At 35.1% G+C, this 25,930-nt stretch overlaps 1 protein-coding gene across 4 annotated transcripts in view; it reads right to left on the reverse strand.

Moving 5' to 3' along the window:
- Positions 1 to 809: 809 nt before the first annotated feature.
- Positions 810 to 25,930, reverse strand: part of DCUN1D1 (defective in cullin neddylation 1 domain containing 1) — a 33,442-nt gene continuing 8,321 nt past the window's right edge. For 2 of the 4 annotated variants that reach the window (XM_081086607.1, XM_081086609.1), the window contains exons 2-7: positions 21,967 to 22,183; positions 20,082 to 20,250; positions 17,771 to 17,901; positions 7,466 to 7,548; positions 7,142 to 7,238; positions 3,611 to 5,593 (exon numbers count right to left, since the gene is read on the reverse strand). In XM_081086607.1, coding sequence (XP_080942733.1) covers positions 5,514 to 5,593; positions 7,142 to 7,238; positions 7,466 to 7,548; positions 17,771 to 17,901; positions 20,082 to 20,250; positions 21,967 to 22,183 — 777 coding nt within the window. In that variant the 3' untranslated portion in view covers positions 3,611 to 5,513. Of the gene's footprint in view, positions 983 to 3,610; positions 5,594 to 6,938; positions 7,239 to 7,465; positions 7,549 to 17,770; positions 17,902 to 20,081; positions 20,251 to 21,966; positions 22,184 to 25,930 lie in introns of those variants that run through there. The other 2 variants (XM_081086608.1, XM_081086606.1) reach the window with 2 other exon arrangements.

Below are 25,930 nucleotides of genomic sequence, written 5' to 3' on the forward strand. Positions count from 1 at the left end.
ATAAAGGAACTAAGTACAGGTATATACTACAGCATGGATGAACTTCAAAAATATACCAACTGAAAGAAGCCAGATACAAAAGATATCAAATTGTATTATTTTCATTTTTATATAGTTTCTAGACAGGGAATATTTATAAAAACAGATCAGTGTGGATGCCTAGGGCTGGAGCTAGTAGCAGTAATTAACTGCAAAGGAGCATGAGGGGAACTTTCATGGCTGATGGAAATGTTCTAACACTAGTTTGTGATGATGATTGTACAGTCTATAAATTTGTAATTAAATCGTATACTTACAGGGGGGTGAATTTTATGGCATATAAATTATACTTCAATAAAGCTATATTTTTAAAGTACAGTACAACAAACTCTTAGGAATGACTATTTTAAAGCTCTGGCTGACAGCCATTGTATCTTCAGTACAACGAATATATAATCAGGATTAAGAATATTACTAGCATTTGTTTAAAAACAAAACATGCTATTTTTAAAGGATTCCAAGTACACACATCTCTAAACCTTACTGAGCAAAATATGACCTTTAGCTATGTGTAATGTTAACAAATCAGTCTACAGCTTACATTAGCCTTTTCTCTTAGCCACTCTGTTTTCTCCTAACCTTATGCCCTACAGTATTCCTTTTAGTGAAAAATCCATTTGTTAGTGCCCAAGTTTTCCATTAGATACCAATTTTCTTAGAATATTTCATAATCTGAAATAAAATTTTAATATATGTATTTAAATATAAAATGAGCATTATCCTTTTTTAAAAAAATTTGGTCATTAAGCTACTCACATGCTGCCTCTGGTAAGTTTCAAATTTTTTTATTATTTTAAATCAAGCTTTCTTTTCATTATTTCGGTTCAAATTATTTTTTGCTTTAAAATGATCTGATTCTTCTTTTCAGAGCAGTGCTGTCTTCTATGACCAGGCCAGCTTTAATTTCAGTTTGATTCCATCTCTTTCCAGTCCACTGAAAAACCTGTCGAAGAGGATTTCCCTCTAAGCCAGCCATTAAAAAAAATTTAACCAAACACTTTCCCCTCCCCCCCAAAAAATCTCATATGCAATGCCAAGTTCTACAAGGATGAAAGTAAAAAGCTACAGATGAAGTGGAAGAAGAGCCAGCCTGCTTGCTATAGCCCAACCTCAAGAAATACAGCAGCCTTAAGGTATGGCTTAAAAACCAATGTTCTAGGACAAGCAACACTGATTTCTGCACAGCACAAATAAACAAATAAAACATACTTAAGCAAAACTCGTAAGAAAAACTTGGATGTATAAATTAAAATACATGTTTTATAATCTCAATTTAAAAAATAAATAATTATAATGATTTACAAAATAATATGCCTTTAAAATTCCATAAATAAAGACATTGCTTTCAGGAATTTCATCTACTACAACAAACGCTGTGCATCTTTTATCAGAATTTCCCTCCTCATGACATTAAAAAAAAAAAAAAAAGTCAAAAGCCACATTAACACAAAACATTGAGCCCAGTGGAAAGTTGTCATATAAATTAGCTGGTCAGCAGGAAATGCCAGTTATCCAACAGGCCATTAAGAAAAAAGGATGGCAAGAATGCTCTGGTAAAACCATTTATGTAACTGTATTGAGATTAGAAAAACAAACAGCAGCATTATCTGCCTCCAGAATCAGATACAAATCAAGCCAAGTATTCAACCAAAATGGCAACAAATAGTAAGGATAAACCTGGGAAAGGAAGGTGTACTATTACGAATATTCAAATTTATCTAAACTGTCAAATATAAACCCCTCCCCCTCAGAAATCAAAAGTAAAGGTACTGTAATAAAGAACTTCACATTTGTATAAAATAAAAATAGAAATTATTGCTATATGGTTGTAAAAATGGAGGCAAGTAAAGAGTTCAGAAATATACTTGTTTATAATCAATTGAATGGTGAGTCATAATTTGAACCCTAATTATCACATTATGTAGAAATCACAATCCAGATATTGTGTCCTCAGTTATTGAGATATATGCTAAATAGTTCACATTTTAAAAACATTTTAGCATTACATTACCAAATTTGATAAAATCTTATCAAAACATCTATGTATTCAATATAAATCATATTGTTAAAAGTATAAACATTTAAAGAAAACTGCTGAGGTGCCAAATAAGTATTTTCCATTAAATATACACAAATTAACATTTAGAACTACATAAATTAATTCTTGCTAAAAGTTGATTCAGGTTTACAAAGGCATACTTTGTGAACTATAATAAATTTCCCCAGCACCACTTTCTTTTTTTTTTATTCCAAAATTATTTCATTAGGTTTAACTTTCTTCTGTCATTCATAAGTAAAAGTTACAGAAGGTTTACAATACGTAGTCTTAATAGTAACATGTTTTTAAAAAATCTAAGCAAAGTGCACATTAAACTAGCTACAACTACTCAAACTTCTTATCATCAAATAAAAAATAGAACACTTCATTCACTTAAGTCTTTCTGAGGAAAAAAATAGTATACCTTGCTTAAATAAGAATTCCCCAGTAAGGATATTATATAAAAGATTTCCCATGTATTTTATTAAGTTTACTTTCTCTCATTAAAACTTTTTTTAAAAAGTCTAATGAAGAACACATACTTACAATGCCATATTACACAACTACAGTACTGTTAATTACATAAAAGCAGCCCAGTATAGCTGTAAACATTTTAAATGTAGTAAACAAGACTTGGCATGTCTTTTCTCCCTAAAACTTGCCATTACAATGCTCTTTCCAGGGAAATTATTCTTCCTGGATAAGTTTCAGGTATATTTTAGTCTTTAAAAATATTACACTGAAATAATGTGTGAAAAGATTTAGGCATGGCAATTTCACTGAAGCTTGTATTGCCTCTGTTGTAATATGACAGGGATTGTAAGGAACACAATTGAACTTACAGAGATATGCCGGTGATAGTCACTGAAGATAATCTTGATCTCAAGTATTTTTATATGTGGGCACTTCTAATTTTATACACTTTAGTATTTTAAAAGCATTATATTTTAAAATGTGTACCTGTTTTGACATTTGGCAAAGAGGAAACTGTACCTGTGGCTCAGTTTAAAACAAAGAATCAGCATGGGGAGTTTACCAGAATGAAAATGGAAACACTAATGAATTAAAGCAATTCAAGTGCGTGCATGCGTGCGTGCGTCTTTCAACCTCTTTCTCACAGACATGCACTCACATGATGCACACACACACACAACCATACGTGTAAGCATTTTTAGTACAGAATATTCCCTGTAACCAGACATTTATCCTCAGAGTAATCATACCACATTAAATCAGTCTTCTCTTTTCAGCCCTAGGAATAATATTGTTTAATTCTAAGATGCCATCATAGAGTGAACAACCTTAACTTTTATGCTACATAATTATATTCAAAGATTATGTATTTTTGTTTATAATTACACAGTAATTATAAATGTTTAGTACCAAACTGATGACAAATACTATTTTGTTGAAAAGGTCTTACATTTAAAAGGAAAAGTCTGTAAAACCCCAAGGCACTAGGCCATGAACCAATATCAGACTTTTATGAAAAACAATTTATAACAGGGGGGAAAAACGAATGGGATCTCATTTCAAGACACCGCATACTTGAATTTATCTGAAAACAATACCATAACTCAAAATCTTCAAGACAGGAAACAAAATAATACATATATCTTTTAAATTTTTTCATAATTGAAGTTCCTCTTTATATTTACAAATATGAAATCAGGAAATACTTGAAAGGGAAGCAGCAGGATTCTTCTTTTTTCTTCCTTTTTTTTTTTTTTTCCAAATAACCAATTCCAGTAACCTGAATAGAAATTTTCAAATTTTTCTTTTGGAAGAATATGATTGGAATATTAATAATTAATATAAGATCTGTGGGAAACCTTCCTAGTCACCTTCAAAATTATGTAAATAAAAAGTGGTCTTAATATGTCATTTTTCTTAAAATCATTTCCACATCTAAAACGTACTGCTAATCTGAAGTACATTCCTTTGATAATTTCAACATTAGATCTTAAGAGAGTGCATGGATACAACAAGCAAAACCTATTCCTGTTAAAGTCCATAGGCATCCAACATTTGAAGTTTTACATTTTTTAACCTACCTTACAGAAATCTTTTAAAAAGCAATAAATCCTCCTTCATGTGTTAGGAAGTGAACAGGAAAATCAGCATTTTCAGCATAAAAGCAGTTCATAGATCTTGTAATAAATATAATACATACAAGATAGAATTCTGCTTTGATGTGAAAACATCAAATTTGAGTGAAACAAAAACAGTAAAGAGACTGAATAATTTACAAAAATAGAAGCCAGATTGGTATTTTGCATCAAGTGCATGCTTGCTTGAAAATCTTTGCTCCTGAAGTATTTGGCAACCACAGTGATTAGCAGTTAAAGCAGTTTCAACAAAATAAGGTCATCAAAAATGGACTATTTGTCTGAAAAAGCAGTACCTATGAGGATTGAACGTCATGGCTCATTCACAACCATTTTCAAAATTTAATTCCTACTATCTTCTTATAAATTAAGAAAATTTCATTTTTGTTCCATGGTGTGCTAAAAAAATAAAATAAACCCTCATGCCTAAATTTAGAATATTGTATTGTGTAGCAATCTAAAACATTCAAAACAAATTAAATAGTTTAACTTATTCAACAGGCATATAAGCATTTCAAAATCATAATGAAATCCAATTATGTGCTGCAGAGTGTAGACAGTAGAATCTAACATTATGCAGACATTTTCTAAATAAAAGCTCCCTGTAGGACAACTATATATAAACATAGGTAAGATAAGTAGAGTAGGTCTGTGGGACCTTTTGAAATCGAGGGTCTGAAACACAATAAATTTTTCAGGTAGGCACAAGAAGTTATCCTAAAAAATTTTCACGTTGGTTATTTTGACATTTTTTTCCATCAGATTCTCTATTCACATCAACAATACATGTGATTTTCCAGGAAAAAAAAAATCCCCCAAACCAAAACACCATTCCAGATCTGGTACACTTAAATATATCACTCTCATTGGAAGTGCTATTAGCATAGTCTTTGCAACTAGCCCAAAGCATATATTTAAGAAGTTTTTATAAATTGTTTGTGATGTTCATGTTTAATTCTTATGCCAAACTGTTTTCTGATGAAGACAGCATTGTGCTTTATGCAAGAATGGAAACCTCAAAATAATCACCATAAAGCTTCTAAGACTTATGGGAGAATAAACTAGGATGGTCCACAGATATAAGATGAAATCCACAATGTAGAATTATAAATGGTTAGAGCGGCCCAGACTAGAAGACAAGCCCAAACCACCATTAGAAGAATGAAATACGATATGGTCCAAGATGTATCCTTAAAGTTTTGTCTCAACCCTCAGTCTGAATTAGGAGGATTGATCTTCAGTTCAGTCCAGCCAGCAGAAATTGACTGTGCAATTTTCCGTTGTATTTATTGTACAGACTATGTACATTCTAGAAGGTTCCTTTAGTGCTACACTGTTGTACTTTTTGTCCCAGCAATTTGAGGGCGTGCAAATTCCACAAAGTCATCAATAAGAACAGGCCATGCTCCTAGGGGGAAAAATATATGGGAGGAAGGAAAGAAAGAAAAGCAGGAATAAGACTAACATTTTAATAGGTTCCTTTATATTTTAACTACCTTCCACATAATAAAGTATCATTATACATATTCCCATTGATAGGACTTTCAAAATTCAAGCTTTATAGAGTTTCTACCTAAAGTGTTCTTGTATTCTCTCTGCTCTATTATTCTAACACTTGATCATTTTTTGAGTGATAAAAATAACTCTTCTGGTAATCCATCAATAATATGGTTTGCCTGGCCAGAGTGGCTCAGTGGTTGAGTGTCGACCTATGAACCAGGTCATGGTTCAATTCCTGGTCAGGGAACATGCCCAGGTTTCAGGCTCCATCCCCAGTGTGGGGCATACAGGAGGCAGCCGATCAATGATTTCCTCTCATCTATCTCTCTCTCTCCCCTTCACCCTTTCTTCCTTCCTAAAATCAATAAAAATATTTTTAAATAATAATAATAATATGGTTTTCTGAAAGCCACTGAAGTCAGGCCACTGCAGTAATTTGGTCAAAACTGGCAACCTAAGGAATGACCATAATATACTGGCATGCTGCCAGTGCTGAAAGCAGAGGGTAGGAGGAAACAAATTTTCAGGCATTTTTTGGAAATCTTACAAAAAAATCAAGAAAATTAGCAAGTATCCAAATCTATCCTTTTCATGATAAATACTAAAAAATTTTAAACTGCACGCCTCTATACATTCACATGCCAACCTCTAAATCAGAAAGTTTTCAGTTTCCTGTAAAGCCTAGCAGCACAATTATCATTCATATGCAAAATTAGGCTTTTCTTACTTTTTAGTGAAGACTATAAATTATTATGAAAAGAGAGAATAAAGTAAGACCATCTCTGGTTAGATTATATGAATGGCTCCAAGACACTTTCAAGGAGGCCAAGGTCATTGGAGATTTCTCAAAGAACACCTCTGTCTGTTCAACAATCTCAAAAGCAGATCCAGCTAATTTTCAAGGGGGGACTCGGTATGTATGAAGAAGTCAATGTAAATCACTGCCACTTCTAGATAAACAGGTAGATGGTAGCAGCATCATCTTTACATGAAGAAATAACAGAAAAGCATTTAATCAGTGAATATTTATTGAATGCCAATAGTACTATAGTAGGCAGCTGAAGTACATTTCAAATTAGACAAAGTCACTAAACTTAAGGAGTTTAATATTCCAAGTTCAGAGATAAGACAAACACATAATAATAAAAGATATACATATAAGTATAAAAGTACTTTCCTAAGAGAACAGGTTTCCTAAAATAAACTGAAAATCTCTAAACATGAATGAAAATTACTCATGCCTTTCTGGAAGACATGACTACTGAGTTGGTATTTAAAGAAACTATAGATTGATAAAGAAATGAAGGCATTCCATACATTTAGAAGAGCACAGATAAAAGCTCAGAAGAGGGAAATCCAACTCCAAGAAAAACAGAAGTAGACAAGAAGTTCAAAAGTATATGATAAAAGAAGGCAGGTAAAAACAAAAAACTGGAAGGGCAAAACTTTTTATTACCTTCCTCATCATAATTAGACATGTCATCTGCAATCATTGTACTGAAGTCTAGAAGAAGATTCCAAGTATCTTTTGGTATGGATCGTTTATGATGTTCCTATTTAAAAAGAATCCAAATCACTAAAAAGAGTTGTTTTTTTTAAGTCCAGATGATACTAAATACAAGAATGCAAACCAATTTGTGTATAGAAATTTTACTAATCAAATTTCTCATTCTATGTTCATTACATGCTCTGATAAGAGTCAATCATGCTTTAAAATATTTATTTTCAAACAAAACAAAATTTTAGAGAAAACAAGAAACTGCAGAAAACATGAACTTACCAACAAAAATTTATTCCATAAGTCTAAGAATTTAAATCTTCCATTAAGCACTAAATTCCAGTAGGCAATGGCCATTTCTAGATCTGTAATATTAAAAATAAATTATGTCAAATGCCATGAATATTCGTCCTTAAAAACAAAAAAAAACAGGTGAGACCAAAGAGACTTAAAAAAAAAAAAAAACACCTAAAAGAAAACACTAACCCTTGTGCTCTGAATACTAACATATTAAAATTCCCTGAAAGAAATAAGCCCAAGGTTTGTATCCTGGGCACCAATGGACAGTCCATGGGGGCAAGAAGAATACCACTTACCTCAAAGGGTGTATCTGAAGTTTCAATTAGATAATGTAATAAGCATGCTTGACTAGTTCATCAGTACTCAAATGTTAATGCATACCAGTATTTCCCAACCTCAGCACTTTTGACGTTTTGAGCCAGATAATTTTTTGTTGTGGAGGGATGCCCCATGCATTTTAGCAATAGCAGCATCCCTGGTCTCTAACCACCAGATGACAGTATCAGCTCCATCCTATCCTTGGTGGTGACCACCAAAGATGTCTTTAGACATTGTCAAAGGTCCCCTGTGAGATAAAATTGCCCCTAGTTGAGAACCACTGACATACACCTACAGTTGTAATGCAAAGAATTTCTATATACAATCCTAACCAATTTTCCAAGATGTTAGCTCTCTGATCCTGTCCTTGAGGAGACTATTAATTTTTATTTAAAAATTAAAATAAACTGAGATTTGTTTTAAAAATTTGATGAAATTATATAATGCCCATTTAATTATGATTGTAGCAGAAAAGGGTAAAGAAGCAATACTGCCACATGACAAAGACCTATTCCTGTCATATGACAGAGAGAAAGACCCATCATTTCTTTCAAGGAACTAAAGCAGTTAAAGTACCAAGCTTTAAAGAGTAAATTTACATCTCCAGCTCAGGAAAAAGTACATCCTAAGTAACTTAACACAACGCGGGCAGATCACGAGCATTCTCGTGTTTTCCTATTACACAGTGTTTTACATAAATGTTAAAGGCATGCCTTAAAATTAAACACCCATTGCATTTTGAAGTTATTTATTACATGTTCTTACAAGCTAATATCTTTTTAAAGTATGATATTTTGTAAAATGTTTTTTGTATTCGTTCAATAGAAACTTATCTGGCCACTGGGTAAAGCTAGCAATAAAACTACTGGTGTGCAATGTGTTAAAAGTCCTTTTAGATATTATCTCCAAAACACTCTTGATAATCTGGGGAATCATGAGAGACCAGGAAGGACTCCAAAAAGACTCACATCCTACCTTAAAGGAAAATATAAAAAGGCCATAAGGACAAAAAAAAAATCCCATCTTCATAGGATCTCAACCACTTCAAGGACAGGGACTACATATACGCAAACTGGCAGATTGAAACACACAGCCATTACTGAGAAACTGCTGAATGAATGCCACTTCCTATGGTCCCACGTGCAAATGTACTTACCTTCCTTTAAACTCAATGGAGGTTTTTTCCTCCTATCCAAAGATAAGCCCCTAGCACCACTATTCTGGGTCCAGTACCACCCTGCCTCTTCAAGGAATCTTGTCTATTGTCTTTTGATTTATTTTCCTCCCTTCCTACATCTTCAACTTTGCCTTCTTCTGGCTTTCCCCCTCAGGTTATCAGCTATGTTTAAAAAGTATTTCTTGGGTCTTTCATTACCTTACTAGCTAAGCTCTTTCTCCTTCCCTTCATAGATAATCTTCTACTGTTATACGTAATGTGTTCCTAAAATATGTCTGAAAGTCAAACTCAAGTCCCCATGTTTTAAGAGAACTAGAAATATGACACCACCAACTCCTATCACAATTTCTTTTTAATCTTTGTAGTCTCTACACCCAAAATTCCTTCCAGGTTCTTTCATTTTGTCCTTTTCTTTATCAACCAATTGTCAAGCTTTAAGTGCAGTTAAAAGTAAAACTACTGTTATTAGCAAGCAGAACAAGATCTGCTGTTATTAATATGCTTAATAATTTTCCTCTGCACTTCAAATGCATTAAGTGTATAAGAACTAAGCTCATTAGTGTTACATTTTTTCTTTTTAACTAATTTTAACAAAATAAGAATAAGAAACAATGAAATATTCAAATAACTGCAAAACATGAGACACCTATAAATGCCCATTTGTCAGCTAATACCTAACCTAAGACTCTGACAAGAATAGGAGTGTACATGTCTGATGTTTGAAAGTTCAGGTTGTAAAAGAGAACTTTTTGTCATCTACATTCATTACCCCATTTCCTCACCTCCCACACACTATTTAATTGTATAAACCAGTCTCTACCTCTACAACTCACTCCACTAAAAAGTGATCTCTGGAGGGTTACCACACCCTTTTGGTTCCCAAGTAAACACTTTTATGTCCTTAATTTACCTCGCCCTCTGCAATATTTGACAGAACAGAGCACACCTCCTAGATGGAACTTCTTTCAGCTTTAATGGTAGTACCTTACTGAATTTCCTCTGTCCTCTCTAGCCCTCTTACTCCTTTTTACAGGCTCCTCTTCCTCCATTCATCCATTAAATGTCGGTGTTCTGTAACACTTTATGTCAGCAATAACCATTTCTACTTCCCTCAGATTTTTCAAACCTTTACCTTTTTTCACACTAACAACTCCTAAATCTGAAACTTCTATCTCTATTTTTCTAGATTCATATATCTAATTGCCTAAGCAGCAGTTCTCAACCTGTGGGTCATGACCATCGGAAAACACAAATAGCATTATCAGATATTTACATTATGATTCATAACAGTAGCAAAATTACAGTTATGAAGTAGCAACGAAAATAATTTTACAGTTGGGGGTCACCACAACATGAGGAATTGTATTAAAGGGTCGCGGCATTAGGAAGGTTGAAGACCACTGGCTAAGGACATCTTCAAACGGGTAGCCACAAAAAAACTCAAATTCAATAGGGCTCAGACTGAATTCATTATCTCACCTCTACAGACCTGCTATTCCATTTCTCTTAATAAATAGCATCACCCTACAGTGTTTCTCAATGAAACGTCTCATTCTGAGGAACTGTCCTATGTACTGCAGGACATTTAGCATCCCCTAATGTCAGCAAAAACCCTCAGTCATTATGACACCCAACAGACATCCCCCACGTTTCCAAATATCCCTAAAGTGTGTTGAGAAATGTAGGGAAACCCCTCTGTTCTTCATCACATACTTCCAATTGAAGCTCTCTCATTCTAACTTCTCCATCTCCACTGGCAAGGCCTATACTAGGGTCATCTTCATGTCTAGCTAAATCACTGCAACAGCTTTATAACCAGTCTCTCCCTCTAGTTCTGCCCTTACTCCTTTTAAAGGATCAACAGTGCTTTCAAATGAAGCTTTCTGGCACATTAATTTGGTGTCACTTCCATGTTAAATTCTTCAATGATTAAAACAACAAGATACCACTACACACCTTTTGGAACGGCCAAACTCCCAAACACTGATAACACCAAATGCTGGCGAAGGTTTGGAGAAACAGCAACTCTCATTCATTGCTCATGGGAATGCAAAATGGTACAGCCACTTTGGAAGACAGTTTGGCAGTTTCTTATAAAACTAAATATATGCTTACCATAAGATCCAGCAATCACACTCTGTGGTAGCTATCCAAACGAAGTGAAAACTTATGTCTACACAAACACCTGTCCGTAGATGTTTACAATAGCTTTATTCCTGCCAAAACTTGGAGGCAACCAAGATGTCCTTTAGAAGGTGTACAGATATACTGACTGTGGTACATCCAGATGAAGGAATATTATTCAGTGCTAACACAAAATGAGCTATTAAGCCATGAAAAGACATGGAGGAAAATGCATATTAATATTACTAAGTGAAAGAAGTCATTACATATTTGTCCAAACCCACAAAATGTACAACACCAAGAATGAACCTTAATGTAAGCTTGAACTTTGGGTGATAATGCTTGGGGGTGCAGAGGGGAGGGTTAATATGGGAGAAGCTAAGCATGTGTGAAAGGGGGTATATGGGAAATCTCTGTACTTTCTGATCAATTTTGCTATAAGCCTAAAACAGCTCAAAAATTTTTATTGAAGCCCTAACCAGTTTGGCTCAGTGGATAGAGCGTTGGCCTGCGGACTCAAGGGTCCCAGGTTCGATTCCGGTCAAGGGCATGTACCTTGGTTGCAGGCACACACCCAGTAGGGAGTGTGCAGGAGGCAGCTGATCGGTGTTTCTCTCTCATCGATGTTTCTAACTCTGTATCCTTCTCCCTTCCTCTCTGTAAAAAAATCAATAAAATATATATTAAAAAAAAATTTATTGAAAAATGTTTACAATGATTTCATTTTCTATTGCCTTCAGATAAGATCTACATCTCTAGTCAAATGAACTTACTAGCAGTTTAACTCTCAAAGGTGCTCCATCTCTCTCCATATTAGAGATGACTTCTTTTTCTTTTGTCCTTGTAACTGTGTAATTCAATCTTTGAGAGACTTCGCAAACTCACCCAAATAGACAGACTTAAGATGCTCCTGACACCACGCTCTCAGAGTAAGCAGTCAATAAATGTTGAATGAAAAAGGAATACTCAAAAAGAAGTTAAAATTAAGAGTTGAAACAGGGATAAAATTAAGTTGAACAGAGATAAAATGTTAACTGCCACAAGCACAAGAAAAAGTATCTTTAGACAGAAATGTTTGAGTGACAGAGAGAATAGCCTAACTAGAGAGAAGTGCTTTAACATAGTTTCAGCCTCTTAAATTTCAACTCTAGCACTAGATAATGATCTTGGACAACTGAATTCACGTCTCGAATTCAGTTTAAAATAATTGCATGTACTCTCACAGGTTGTTGTTAAGGATTAAATGAGTTAATACATATAAATCATTTAAAATGGGGCGTGGTAAATAATGACCTTACTATTACTTTTTTTTTTTTTTTAAATATATTTTATTGATTTTTTACAGAGAGGAAGGGAGAGAGATAGAGTCAGAAACATCGATGGGAGAGAAACATCGATCAGCTGCCTCCTGCACATCTCCCACTGGAGTCGTGCCCGCAACCCAGGTACATGCCCCTGACCAGAACCGAACCTGGGACCCTTCAGTCCGCAAGCCGACGCTCTACCCACGGAGCCAAACCGGTTTCGGCTACTATTACTTTTTTAAAAATAATTTAAAAAATGTATTATTATGGGTTCTAAAGCAGTATTGAAAAGAACAAATTCAATAATAAGATAAAAGGAAATAAAAGCAGTTAGAATAGAAGGAAAATGCAGAGAAAAAGAGATAAGCCCTTATAGTAAAATTAGAAATGCAAACAGAGCCCTAGCCAGTTTGGCTCAGTGGATGGAGCTTGGGCCTGCAGACTGAAAGGTCCCAGGTTTGATTCCTGTCAAGGGTATGTACCTGGGTTGCGGGCACATCCTCAGTAGGAGGTGTGCAGGTGGCAGCTGATTGATGTTTCTCTCTCATCGATGTTTCTAACTCTCTATCCCTCTCCCTTCCTCTCTGTAAAAAATCAATAAAATGTAATTTTTTAAAAAATGCAAACAGAGGTAATCCCTGTGTCATTCTTTCAAGTAGAATCAAAAGGCCAATGTGGGATTTCATAAAAGATGATCAACTGAGTGCCAGATGAACATGAAAATGAATTAAGATTGGATCCAAACACTGTCCCTACAGGAAACAAAATGTTGCCAACTCACTAGGGAGGACAGAATAGTGATTAAAAATCCTATTCAAAATGTTTTCATTTACTTAGAAATATCTACAGTTAGCACAACATAGTGTAATTTTAAAAATGCAAAAATTGGAGTCAGATCTGAGGTTGAATCGCAGTTCTCACATAACTCTAAAGTTATGGGCTTTAATAAGTCAGCCTCTCTAACGTGATTTTCCTCATCATGAAAAGAGGATAACAGGTTTCTTTTTACTTAGCAGGAAGGGTTGTTACAAGAGCCAAAGAGGATTTTATAGATGAAAATACACTTTAAAAATAATCAATTATTAAAGTAAATGTTTAACAATGTTAAAAACTTTTTAATCATTTAACAGGTGTAGAATTCTACCTGAAAACCACAGTTTACAAGAAAATAACCTACAGACTTTAGCCTAATTAAAGTTCAGGATGGTCCTCAAAATGACAGGGCCACTAAAGAACAAATGCCATTTTTGACCAAATAAACAATCAGCCCCACAAGAAATAACAGACTCACGGTGTTCCACATTAAACAGCCTCGGTCTGAGGATTATGTTCAGCCTCAAGAGCTCTATTCTGAGAGAAACTGAAAGACTAAAAATGTGTCTCCAAGGGACAATAACCGGAATAATAAAGGTCTCCTCAAATGAACAGTTAAAATAATTAGGATACGGACCTGGAACAAAGGCGAAGGGTGATAGTGACCTTTTAAGGTTAGACTTCCTCTGTGTTTGAGGACAAATAAGAGCAATGATGGAAGTTATAAAGACAAAGATGTGAGCTTGTAAGGAAGAACTGTGTGATAAGCGTATCCTGTGAGAGAATGGACCACTTCCTAAAACAAAATGCCCACTTTCCCTATGTTCAAAAGTAGAAGCTAAATGAACACCAGGTACGGATGCTACTTTAGATCTAACAGAGGACTTATGAAGTCCCTTTCAAAAATTTAAGATTCAGAAGACTATCAGAAATTGTAGGTGACTGAAGCAGCTGGTGATAAAGGAAGCACCCCATCCTACTATTATAAGAAATAAGGTTACAGACAATGACAAAAAATGGAAACACCAGCTCTTACTATCACTAGCACAGCTATCCTATATAATAATCCTATATAATAAAAGGCTAATATACAAATTGTCCCCTCGACTAGGAGTTCAACCAGGGGGTGGGGACAGCCAACCACCTGCAGCCCCTCCCCCCAGGTGGCCCTGCCCCTAATCAGCCCCCCCTACCCCAATCAGGGGCAGGGCTTGCCCGCCAACTGCCCACGGCTCCTCGCCCTAGCCAGCCTGGCCCAATCAGCCCCAATTGGGGCGGGCCGGTCAAATCCCACCCATGCATGAATTCGTGCACTGGGCCTCTAGTCTATATAATAAAAGCCTAAGTGACTGTTACAGCAGAACAACCAGTTGCTATATGATGCGCACTGACCACCAGGGGCAGATGCTCAATGCAGGAGCTGCCCCCTGGTATTCAGTGTGCTCCCCACAGGGCTCACAGCTGGCAAGTGCAGAGCAGTGTCGGGAGCCTCTCCTGACTCTGCAGCAGCACTAAGGAGCAGCGAGCCGAGTGGTACGGAGTGGCGAGCAGGCAGGCGGTAAGGAGCGAGGAGTCCCGGACTGTGAAAGGGAACAGGCTGGGCTGAGGGACAACCCCCTCCCCCAGTTCATGAATTTGGTGTACCAGGCCTCTAGTATATGATTAAACCACAGTGCTGTCACTGTTACTCTTGCCAATTTGTTTTGGACCTCACTTCCTCTCCTATGATTTTCTAATTACTCTCTGCCAAATACACTTCAATATATGAGCCCTGTAAACTCTTGGAAAGGCTATCAAGAAAACTGTTTTCTTTTTAATCAAGTTCTTCAACTAAACAAGTCATTACATTTCCTGACAACCAACACCATTGCAAAACAAAAAGAGAAACTATGACTTACTTTTATTACAGTTTTCTTTTTTGAATTAGGACAATTTTAGTTTTAGTTTCAAGTTTATGGGGAAAATTGCAGGAAAAGTACAGAGAGTTCCCCAAAACCTCTCCTTCCCTTCCCCTCATTTCCAGTATTTTTAACATCTTGTAATTGATAAGCCAATATAGGTATATATTACTAGCTAAATACCGTATTTTACATTAGGGCTCACTCTGTTGTACATTCTATGGCTTGGAGGAACTTAAAAACAAATTTGAAAATTGTGGTTAAACATACATAACATGAAATGTATCATCTTAAACATTTTTAAGTGTGCAATTCAGTAGTGTTAGGTACATTCACACTGTTGTATAACTAATCTTCAGCACTCTTTTCATCTTGCAAAACAAAAACACTATACCATTTTTCTTAAGCTCAATACCTACTAGATAAAAGAATAAACATAATTTTTAAACTTAATTCTTCTGCATAATCTTTTTCTCAGTTTTGTCTGTAATCTAAAAATCAAATTTACCATCATATTAATATATCCAATAGCTAAAAAAGTTCAGTTTTGCTTTATTTTCATCATATAATAAAAACTAAGATTCGCCGAAACCGGTTTGGCTCAGTGGATAGAGCGTCGGCCTGCAGACTGAAAGGTCCCAGGTTCGATTCCGGTCAAGGGCATGTACCTGGGTTGCAGGCACATCCCCAGTAGGAGATGTGCAGGAGGCAGCTGATCGATGTTTCTCTCTCATCAGTGTTTCTAACTCTCTATCTCTCTCCCTTCCTCTCTGTAAAAAATCAATAAAATATATAAAAAAAACAAACAAAGATTCAATATCAAAACTACATATTCACCCAAAAATATTATTTATTTTGTACTCCAGTAAGAGCTAAGGGATATAAGTAAGAAATAGATTCATCCCCTTTAAATCATCATTGATATTCACATTTTGTTTAATCTTACCAAAATAATGTGTTATATTTCTAAACATAACAAAAATAATTATCTTAGTATATACATATACATTAAACACCTTAATTGGTTTTTATGTGTGGAAAGCAAAAGAAGACTAGAAAAAATAGCCCAGTTATCTGGTTGCCACAGATATAAGATAGAGAAACCAACCCTAGGTATACTAGCTTATTTTATCTGCAAAATGAGAAATTTTTCTGTAAGAATATCCAACCTAAACTGAAGGATCAGTTGGAACTGAGGCTTCACTGTTTAGAATTTTGCTTTACAGATATTTTATAAACCAGTTTCAGGTTGGTCACTCTTTAGGCCAATTCTTCCATACAAATGTTCTACATTCATCCCTTCCTCACTAATGTTCAATCACTTCCTCAGTCTAATCCCTATCCACATATCTTTTTCTCAATGCTTTTCCCCCCCTCTAACCTAAAATATAAAGAAGAATTAGTACAAAAGACTCCTAATAGCCTCTCCAACTACTGTATATTCAAAATAAAAAAACAAACTCACTTCCATCAATGGGTAACTTATTTAACCTACCTGTGTCTCAGTATCCTTATCTGCAAAGTAAGGATAAAAAAATGGCTAGTGCTCTATTATTATGTACTTGGGACAGTGCAAGTGGTAAATTATTGAATGAAATAATAACTTCATGAAGTTGTTAAACATTAAATGTGGCAGTGTATGTAAAGTCCTTAGCACACTGCCAGGCATACTGAAAGCTCATGTTAAATGGAAGTTACTGCCATCATCAAAATCTTCAGTGCCTCCCCATTGCCCACAAATTCTAATTTAAACCTTTCTGTCCTGTTTTTAAGAGAAGCCTGTTGTTACTGAGCCTTAATGTGTTTCACCAATTTAATCGCCAAACAAGCACTAAAATCAAGTCAACATTTTCTGGCTTCTACAAAGTCAAGTTTATTTCTCAAGTTTCAGACCCTCATTCATAACTACCCTCTCACTGGAACACCTTCTATCTTCCCTTGCCCAGCCAAAGCAAACCCTTTAGTCACATCCCATCTTCCCAGGAAGTATGGCCCAACCATTCCAGCTTTTACTCATTTCCACTTTTATCTAAAACCCTCACACATGTTATTTTATATTATCTGCTACTGTCCAATCTTTCTGGGTAAACGTAAATTATACTGTAGCTTTTAGTTCCATATTCTCTCTGCCATCCCCAAATGTATGGATATTACATACAGTATAGATTAATCTAAATTGTTAACAGTAGTTATTTCAGGTTAAGATTATGAATGATAATCATCTTTTTTAAAATTCTTTCTTATGGTTTCCAAATAAATCATTTTATGATTTACAAATCCTATAATGCTATTCTACAGATCCATAGTGAAATAACTTATGATCCTAAGACCTTATAATATCTTCTGGGAAATAAACAAATGGACATACATATGTCAGGGGAATTTTAACAAGTATTTATTTTCTGTACAGTTCTTTAAAAAAAAAAAAAAATCAGTGGTTCACATGTGATATCCAGGGTAACCAACCCTATTCTGAATGTGCTCAGTATTTTTCGAGTAACCAGAAGTTCGCTGTTTCTCACTGCTTTGCAGGAACTGGTATTTTCATATTTTTTGCTCAAAACACATAACTTTCTATTACAAAACAAAAGTGACACTGTCAATGTATTTGAATGTATTTGAAACACCAAATATATTTTTTAAAAATTCTTACCTAATCCTTTTTGTCCTGGATTCTTTGCAAAATTAAAAGTAAACTGGTAAAAATCCTTAAATCGTCCTGGTTCTTTCAATTCTTGTTCCATCTTGGGTATCTGGGCCTTTAGTTTTTCTATGCTGTCACATCTACATTGTAAAATTAAATTTATAAAAGATAAAACTTTTTCACTATAAATTAAGGACTTAACTTATTCCTATGATAGCTTATCTTTATTTCATAGAACTTTTTAAAAATCAGACAGCTGTCATTCTTTTTACATTATATAAACAAGTATGGGTTTAGTTAGAGGAAGAAAAGGTCTGAAGTGATTAAATGTTAGAAATAATTACTACTTTTAAAAGAAATGGGCCATTACTTTTAATTACATAACTCACTGGACTATTAACACACCTGAAATGTAGAAGTCAGCTGTTGTGAACAGATGAGAATGTATACTAATTAACAACCACCACCGGTTTAAACTGTAGTAGATACTCCTTTGATGGTAACAAATCACATGTCTAGCTTCCAAACTAACTGAAAGCATAATTTCTTACTTCGGTGAGAATGCACTTTTCTTGAAAAGTTACTTTTTGTTATATATAAAGTATAAGTATCTGCTGAGCACCCTACTATTTCCAACTGAAGTTAGAATCCACAGTAAGCTTTTTCTATTTTTTGCAAAGCATTCAACTTCTAAGGGGTTGAAAGGGTCCAAGTACTAGTCTTATTTTCCATATAACAGCCTTAAGGTAGAAATACTCTATTTCTTATAGAGTCTACAAAAGCAATCACTCCACTTTTTCTTCTGATCTTTTTGCTTTTATTTTCCTTCTATGTTCTCTATAATGCCTCCCAGATCATTATTGGTATATTAAAATTTAGATTTGGAAGTTCATCATATTGTACATAAATTCAGTTTCAAAAGAAAAAAAAGTGCGTTTTAATAACATCTGTCTTAGCATAGAAAATTGCAAGTTCAGGATGGGGCTAGCTTTGGCTGTGGAACACAGTGTCTAGGCCAGTTATTAATTTATTACCTCTCAACTTTAAACCCACTCTTCTTTGCCCTAAATTGTGACTATCTGTAGTGGACTATAAATGGTGAGATTTTCTTTTTCTTGCCAGTTGGCTCACTGTTAGGTTCTACCAACAGAGGGCAATGAAAGGCTGAAAGAGGAAAGGAACTTTTCCTATCCCAGTCTGTTTCTGCAGAGAGCAAGGGTTTCAGCGGCTCACATGGCCCCACAGCAAGTGGCCTCCAGCCAGTTTCTCTTCATCAGAGTGGCAGACAAGGCAGGCACCACAGGCTCTGTGTTCTGCAGCAGCCATGTCCTCTCCTCTGAGATCCCTGTGGGGATCTCTTAAGTGTCTAGGTTCCTTGCTTATTCATTTCCCTCCGTTCCAGGGGTGGGGGCAGTTTCTTGCAACTGCAACCTCTGTTATACCTCAAAGCTTTCTTTTGCTCCTTTTACATAACACAATATTTTTAATTTAACCTATTCAAAGTACTGATATATTTTTGTGTCTTGTCTGGACCCTGATTGATTTACAGTGCACCTCAGGCTCAAGGTCAGAATGCCTGGGTTCAAATCCTGACTTTAATACTACCTAACTCTAGTTCTCTGTACCTCAGTTTCCTCATCTCTAAAATGGGGATATAAATACTTCTCAAACACAGTTATTGTCAAGAGGTAGGTGAAGTACTTACTTAGCACAGTTCCTGAAATAAAAAAATGTTCAACAAATGTTAGCTATTATTATTTAATAGTCATCCGCTAAAAACAAAGGACAGCCTGTTACCTATCCACAGACTGAGTATTTCTGCAGCCTCATTAAATACAGACAACTAGAGGCCATAGGTAAAACCTCTACCCATGACTTTTCAATTTATTTATCCCAAGTCATTTAAGCTAATCAGATATCAAGATAAACTGAACAAAAAGTGATTGGTAACTTCTAAAATTTTAAATTCTAAGAGCTGTTCATAAATTCAGAATTTGCAGCCTCACATTAGGAAATACCTTAAAACTTGCTCATTTCAATATTATGTTAAATATTAGTAATTTTATTAGTAATTAAAATAATTTATTTTAATATAAGTACAATGTAAATGGAATAGGCTGTACTAACTATACAGGTAACTTGACAAACCCAGAAAACTGGATAACATGGGAAGGAATTAGCAGATTAGCCCATTTCTGTTATAACAATGCTTGTGGGCTGACAAATTTATGTTTACATTAAAAAACTCATACCATAATTCATTTCCATAGTAATTCTCATAGTAATGAGCCTTAATTTCCTTTGATAATTATGTACTCACACTAATTCTGTCATGCCGTCCATGAACTCTTGCTTGGAGAACTCGCACTGTGTTGCTGCTCTGAACTTCCATGCAATGATCAACACACTAATGCTGGCTGGATCGAGGGCCAGGTCATCACAGAACTGTTGTATACCATCTATTCCAATTTTATTTTCATCTTGAGGATCTTCACAAATAACAATGCAATATTAAATTAATGCCACACTTTATTATACTATTCCTAAAACTAAAAAGGTAATGCTGTATGCTCCATTAAAAAATAATCACATAGATCAAAGATGAAGCAGCATTACTAAATATTTCCTCCCTGTAATATTCAAAGCCAATGTGCCCTCAAAATAGCACTCTTAATATGAACAGGAGGTGGTGGGGGGTGGAGAGAGCCTAATATACGGTGACAGAAGATGGTTTGACTTTGAGTAGTGAGCACACAATGCAACATACAGATCATGTATCATAGAAATGTATACTTGAAACCTATACGACCCTAGTAACCAATGTCACCCCAATAAATTTAATAAAAGTGTGAAAAGATGGATTCACACTTCATGCTACATACTAACATAAACTCTAATAGAAGGATGAACAGGAGAATACACAGGTTGGGGCAAAAGCAGGTTTATAGTTGTGAGTACACAAAACACAGAGTTCATTCTTGTGTTATTAATTATTGTTTTTTTCCCTACAAACAACTGCATATCTACTTTTGCCCCACCCACTTTTATATAAGATGGACACGTGACTTTTAAGTCTCATTTATTCATATGAAAAATGTCCCATACTCATACACATTCAGAAAATCAGACAGTCTATATAGAGATAAAGGATTTTTACTGAACCTATCCATATTTTAAGTAAGCATTCTAAATTAACAGTATTCTATACAAAAAATCTTTTTTTCCTTAAAACTAAGTTCACTCTACCACGGCAATTAGTCTTGAGAGTATCAGAAAAACTATAAACTCAGCAATTAAATCCTAATCTCAACAATATAAATATCTGTTGTTCAAGTTAAAGAAAAATACCAACCATCAATATTTACTTATCAGACAGAAAAACCTTTAAATAATGACAAATACAAGGAGAAAGAGGCACTCACACGCTGCTGCCAAGTGTGCTTTGCTAACATCTCTAACAATAAAAAAAAAAAAGGTGACTTTTCTGATGTGGGAGAATGAATTATGCATAAAATATCCCATTTTTGAAAAAAATTTTAAACTGTGTACACATATTTCTGCATAAACAAAAAAGACATGGAAGGATCCACACCAGAATTAAATGCTGGTTCCCTCAAGAGAATAAATAAGGAAAAAATGGAGAAACTATTAACTTTTTCTTCAATCATCTATTTTGTATTGTTTAAATATTTTAAAGAGTATATTACTTATAAGTTCTTTAAAGGTTATTAAAGTTATCATGCAGGTTTTCATAAAATCAGTTCAGCTGAGTTTTATGAAATGGACGGGGGGAAGGAAGGCCCCCAGCCCCCCTTCTCAAAGGCTGTAGAAGGGAAGTATACCCCCCAGCCCCCCTTCTCAAAGGCTGTAGAAGGGAAGTATACCCCCCAGCCCCCCTTCTCAAAGGCTGTAGAAGGGAAGTATACCCCCAGCCCCTCTTCTCTATTTCCTCTCCACCATGGGGGAGGAAATAAAGAGGCTAAGAAAAAATTTTAGTGGAAAGAGAAAAATAATTTCTTAGATCTCTTTGAAGTAATTCTAAGATCTACAGAGTTCTGTTAAGATATCCACCTATATCATATGTCCTATGTATTATACATATATATAAATACCTATAAATATGTTCTATGTATTATTTCTCACAAGCAGCCTATAGCTTTGGAACACCTGGCTCAAAATATTTAAAGTTACAAGTAAACACTCACCTTTGTATCTATTGTATAGTTGTTCTAACTTCTTCCTGTCCAATGATCCTTTTACACTCTCTCGTATATAAAGTTCAGGATTTTGGAAAAAATTGTCTGTTGCAACATCTAACTTCCAGTCATTTTGAGACAGGCAACTTACTGCTGTTTTTTCACTAGATTGTGTGAAGATCATAAACTGACGAACTTTATCCTTCTGCGATGATTTCAACTTGTTCTATTGAAACCAGAAAATAAACTGAAACACTATGTAAAAATCACAGAACACTAAAGTGGTATTCCTATATGCCTGACTAATCACTCATCAATACTTTTTCCTCATAAATTATTAAAACATTTTAGCTCAAGATTTATTTTTGATCTACTATTAATCAGAAAGACAAATTTTTAAGAAATCTAAAACACAAAATTTAGTATCATTTTGGAAAAGAAACTAGGACAGAGGCAAAGGAAGTTCAACCATCCTGCATTTCTTCTAAAAGTGGATCCTGAGAGCACTATAAAGGCTGTAGAAGGTTGCAACCCCTTTGGGGGTCGAACGACCCTTTCACAGGGGTCGCCTAAGACCATCGGAAAACACATATATAATTACATATTGTTTTTGTGATTAATCACTATGCTTTAATTATGTTCAATTTGTAACAATGAAATTGGGGGTCACCACAACATGAGGAACTGAATTAAAGGGTCATGGCATTAGGAAGGTTGAGAACCACTGTTCTAAAGGTATATACATATAAAGACTGGTGGGGAAGGTGACATTATCTAGCCAGCCAGAACAGGCAAATGACCCTGGGTAACAATGCGATTAACAGGTGTTTGTTGCAGTCCTAAAACCCACTATAAAAAACATAGGATACAATTCTCCTCCCAACCCTACCCCTTGTTTTCTTGCTATTTTATAGCAAATGTGAGAAAGTAACAGACTATGAGTAGCTTCTATTTCTCCTGGTGGTGTTCAGAAACCAAGATAATTACCAATAAAATCTCGTATTTTCATTCAAATCAGAAGCCCTGAAATATGAACTAACATGCATCCTTCCAACAAAGGTAAGCAGGATTCTCCCTTTTTCCCCCTGAAAGAACCATCCTTTCCCCCTAGCCTGAGCCTAGCATAGCCTCTCTCCAAAATGCCTCTCTACTGTAATAATAACCTTTTCTCACTTGCCTTATGTTGATACTGATTCATTTCTCATCTGGCCTGAACCCTAAGCAAAATGAAACAAGGCAATTAGGCCCTGCACTCTCTCCCACTATAAGGACCATGTTCTCCCTCCTCTCCCACCCAAGCTAGTCTCCTATGGAATGTCAGCCTCTCCACTATTATTCTTGTCTCCTAACACCATCTCTCAGCAAAATGCTTGGGTTAGCCCTGGTCAGTGTGGTTAGGGTGTCTGGAGCGTTATCCCATACACCAAAAGGTGTAGGGTTCAATTCCCGGTCAGGGCAGATAGCCTGGGTTGCAGGCTGGATCATCAGTCTGGTGTGTATGGGAGGCAATGGATCAATGTTTGTTTGTTTCTTTCTCTGCCTCCCCTTCCTCGCTCTCTAAAAAAAAAAAAAAAAAAAATCGAAAAAAAATTTTAAACTTGGGTTTTTCCTGAGCTTCTACAGCAAATGAAGAAGGGAAAGGGATGTATGATGTATGTATGGCATACATTAATAGATACAGAGTCCTGTGGTATAAGCAACCATCTGAGAACCCCAGAATCTTTTATCTGACAGATCACAAACTTCAACCCCCTGACTGTACAGATGAGAAAACAGACCCAGAAGTTTAAAGAATTAGTTCAAAACTTAACCAGGTTATTATTAGTGGAAACGGGACAAGAACAGAAAGGTCTTATAAATCCAAATCATAGTAATCTTATATAAACCACATTACTTGTTGTACAGATTTATAAGCCTTTTGAAATTTTCAGGAAAAAGACTACCAAAAATATATTTCCACCTATCCCAAAGTAAAAATAACACTATACAAAAATCAACCATGAAAAACGCTTATGCCCTGGAATCTGACCTGTCAGCCATGCTCCTCTCTGGAAATATGCTACTGCTTAATATTACAGATTAAAATCTCAACCTCTGTTCATGAAATCTGAGGAACTATAACTCCACTAACCTTCTGTTACTTCACTAATAACTACCACCTCTGGACACTAGTAACTCATATCCCATTATACAATACATCTCTTAAATGTCTAAGGTTCTTCCATTTTGAAAAGTGATTCTTCAAGACATAATTCAATTGCAACAAACCCACAATGAAATCAAATCCCAAGGAAGATTCCTGTCTTATTTAACATACTGTTTAATTAAAAGGAAGCCACTTTGATTTCAATTTTTGTTAGTAAAAACTTTTTTTTTTTAATTTCTATACCTTTCTCCCTGGGAAGATACAGTATCCTAACATGTTTCAATCCTTTGAAGAACAGGGAAGTATTGAGGGTCCCTATGGCCATCAGTGACCACTGTATAATGTATAAGGTGTCGAAGATTAACTGAGAAGAGTAACTACTGGCCACATCCTGGAAATTATTTTTTAATTAAACCTGATACAACTTCTTTTGCATAACTTTCCCCCCATTCTCCTAATTGTTGTTGGAGGCAGCAAAACAATCAGGATTATTTGGGGTTTCATCATGAAGTATTAAATCCAATGCACTGTTCCCTGGAACTTGAACCACTTTTGTTGAAGAGAAGGAAAAACACAGCTTAAGTCAATTCTGCAAGTCAAAAAGAGCTGTTCACTCTCCTAATGACTTCCTGTCAGAGAGCAAGGTATTAGAAAGTTGGGGAAACAAAGATAAAAAAATCATCTTACCCACACGAACTAATAACAACATTATACATTTATTTACAATTATTTAATTCCAGGTCACATTTTATTTGAAAAAAAGTGTGTGTATTAAATAATATCTATACATACACATAAACTATTTAACTGGTTTAAATTTCCAGTATATGGGCAATATAAATATATTTTCAGAAAAAAGGCTGCAGCTACCCATTTCTAGCACCATAAAAGCTAATGAGTGATACCTGGTGGAGAACTGATAATATGGGTTCCTGCGAGGCCAAGTAGTAACAAGCAATCCCATTCCTGCAAATTCTGATCAGTATCCTCTGCCTCCTTCTTGGATTTATCACATACACTTATCATTTCTCTATTTACTCTCTGTACCTAGAATAAATCTTAACACCTGTTGTCCTACTGAAGAGGATGTACTCAATTCTGTGATCTCAAACGCGTCCTAGAGTAAAGCTGGAGTGGACTACGTTGACCTGCCCTTCTCCCAAGCCTATATATGAGAGCTGTAACACTCGCACCTCCTTTTCCCCGGCCATCTGGGGGCACCAGGCAAGGTGTTTTGAGAGTATGGTACCAAAGGCTGTAATTTTTATCAACTTAAGGAAGAGAAAAAGGGTATCTAGCCAGCAAATAATTATTTTATAGGAGATGAGAGGATGGACAGAAAACTGAAGTGGAAAAGAAACAGATGGATGTTTTCTATTTCTACTATAAACCCAGTGGGGAATCTTCCTAAGACCAAAAACATATGCAACTACAATGACTCAGCACTCAACTGTCGTATATGCCACTTACTTTAAGATCTACTTAAAAAAAACTAGAGTGGTCACTAAATAAAATTAGGCAATACAATATTCAGTACTCAAATGTAAAAACTATCTAGATATTAAGTTTTCAAGGAAATTCAATAGTGGTATGTAAAATGTATAAAATACAGGATACATTCTGATTATTTTTTATTTTAGAAAAATAAAAGGAGAATGGAGGATGAAGAGGAAGAGAAAGAAAGGAAACGAGGGAGGAAAGGAATGCTGTCTCTTATAATAGAAGGCTACTTACAACTGTATTGAAGATTACCAACATTAGAAGTTCTACTATAATCTGGACAATAAAAAGCACTTATTTGTTCATCTTGCCAAAATAAAAATAAAA

This window comes from Myotis nattereri, assembly GCF_964212035.1.
Source record: "Myotis nattereri genome assembly, chromosome: 3".
NCBI classification, from domain to species: domain Eukaryota; kingdom Metazoa; phylum Chordata; class Mammalia; order Chiroptera; family Vespertilionidae; genus Myotis; species Myotis nattereri.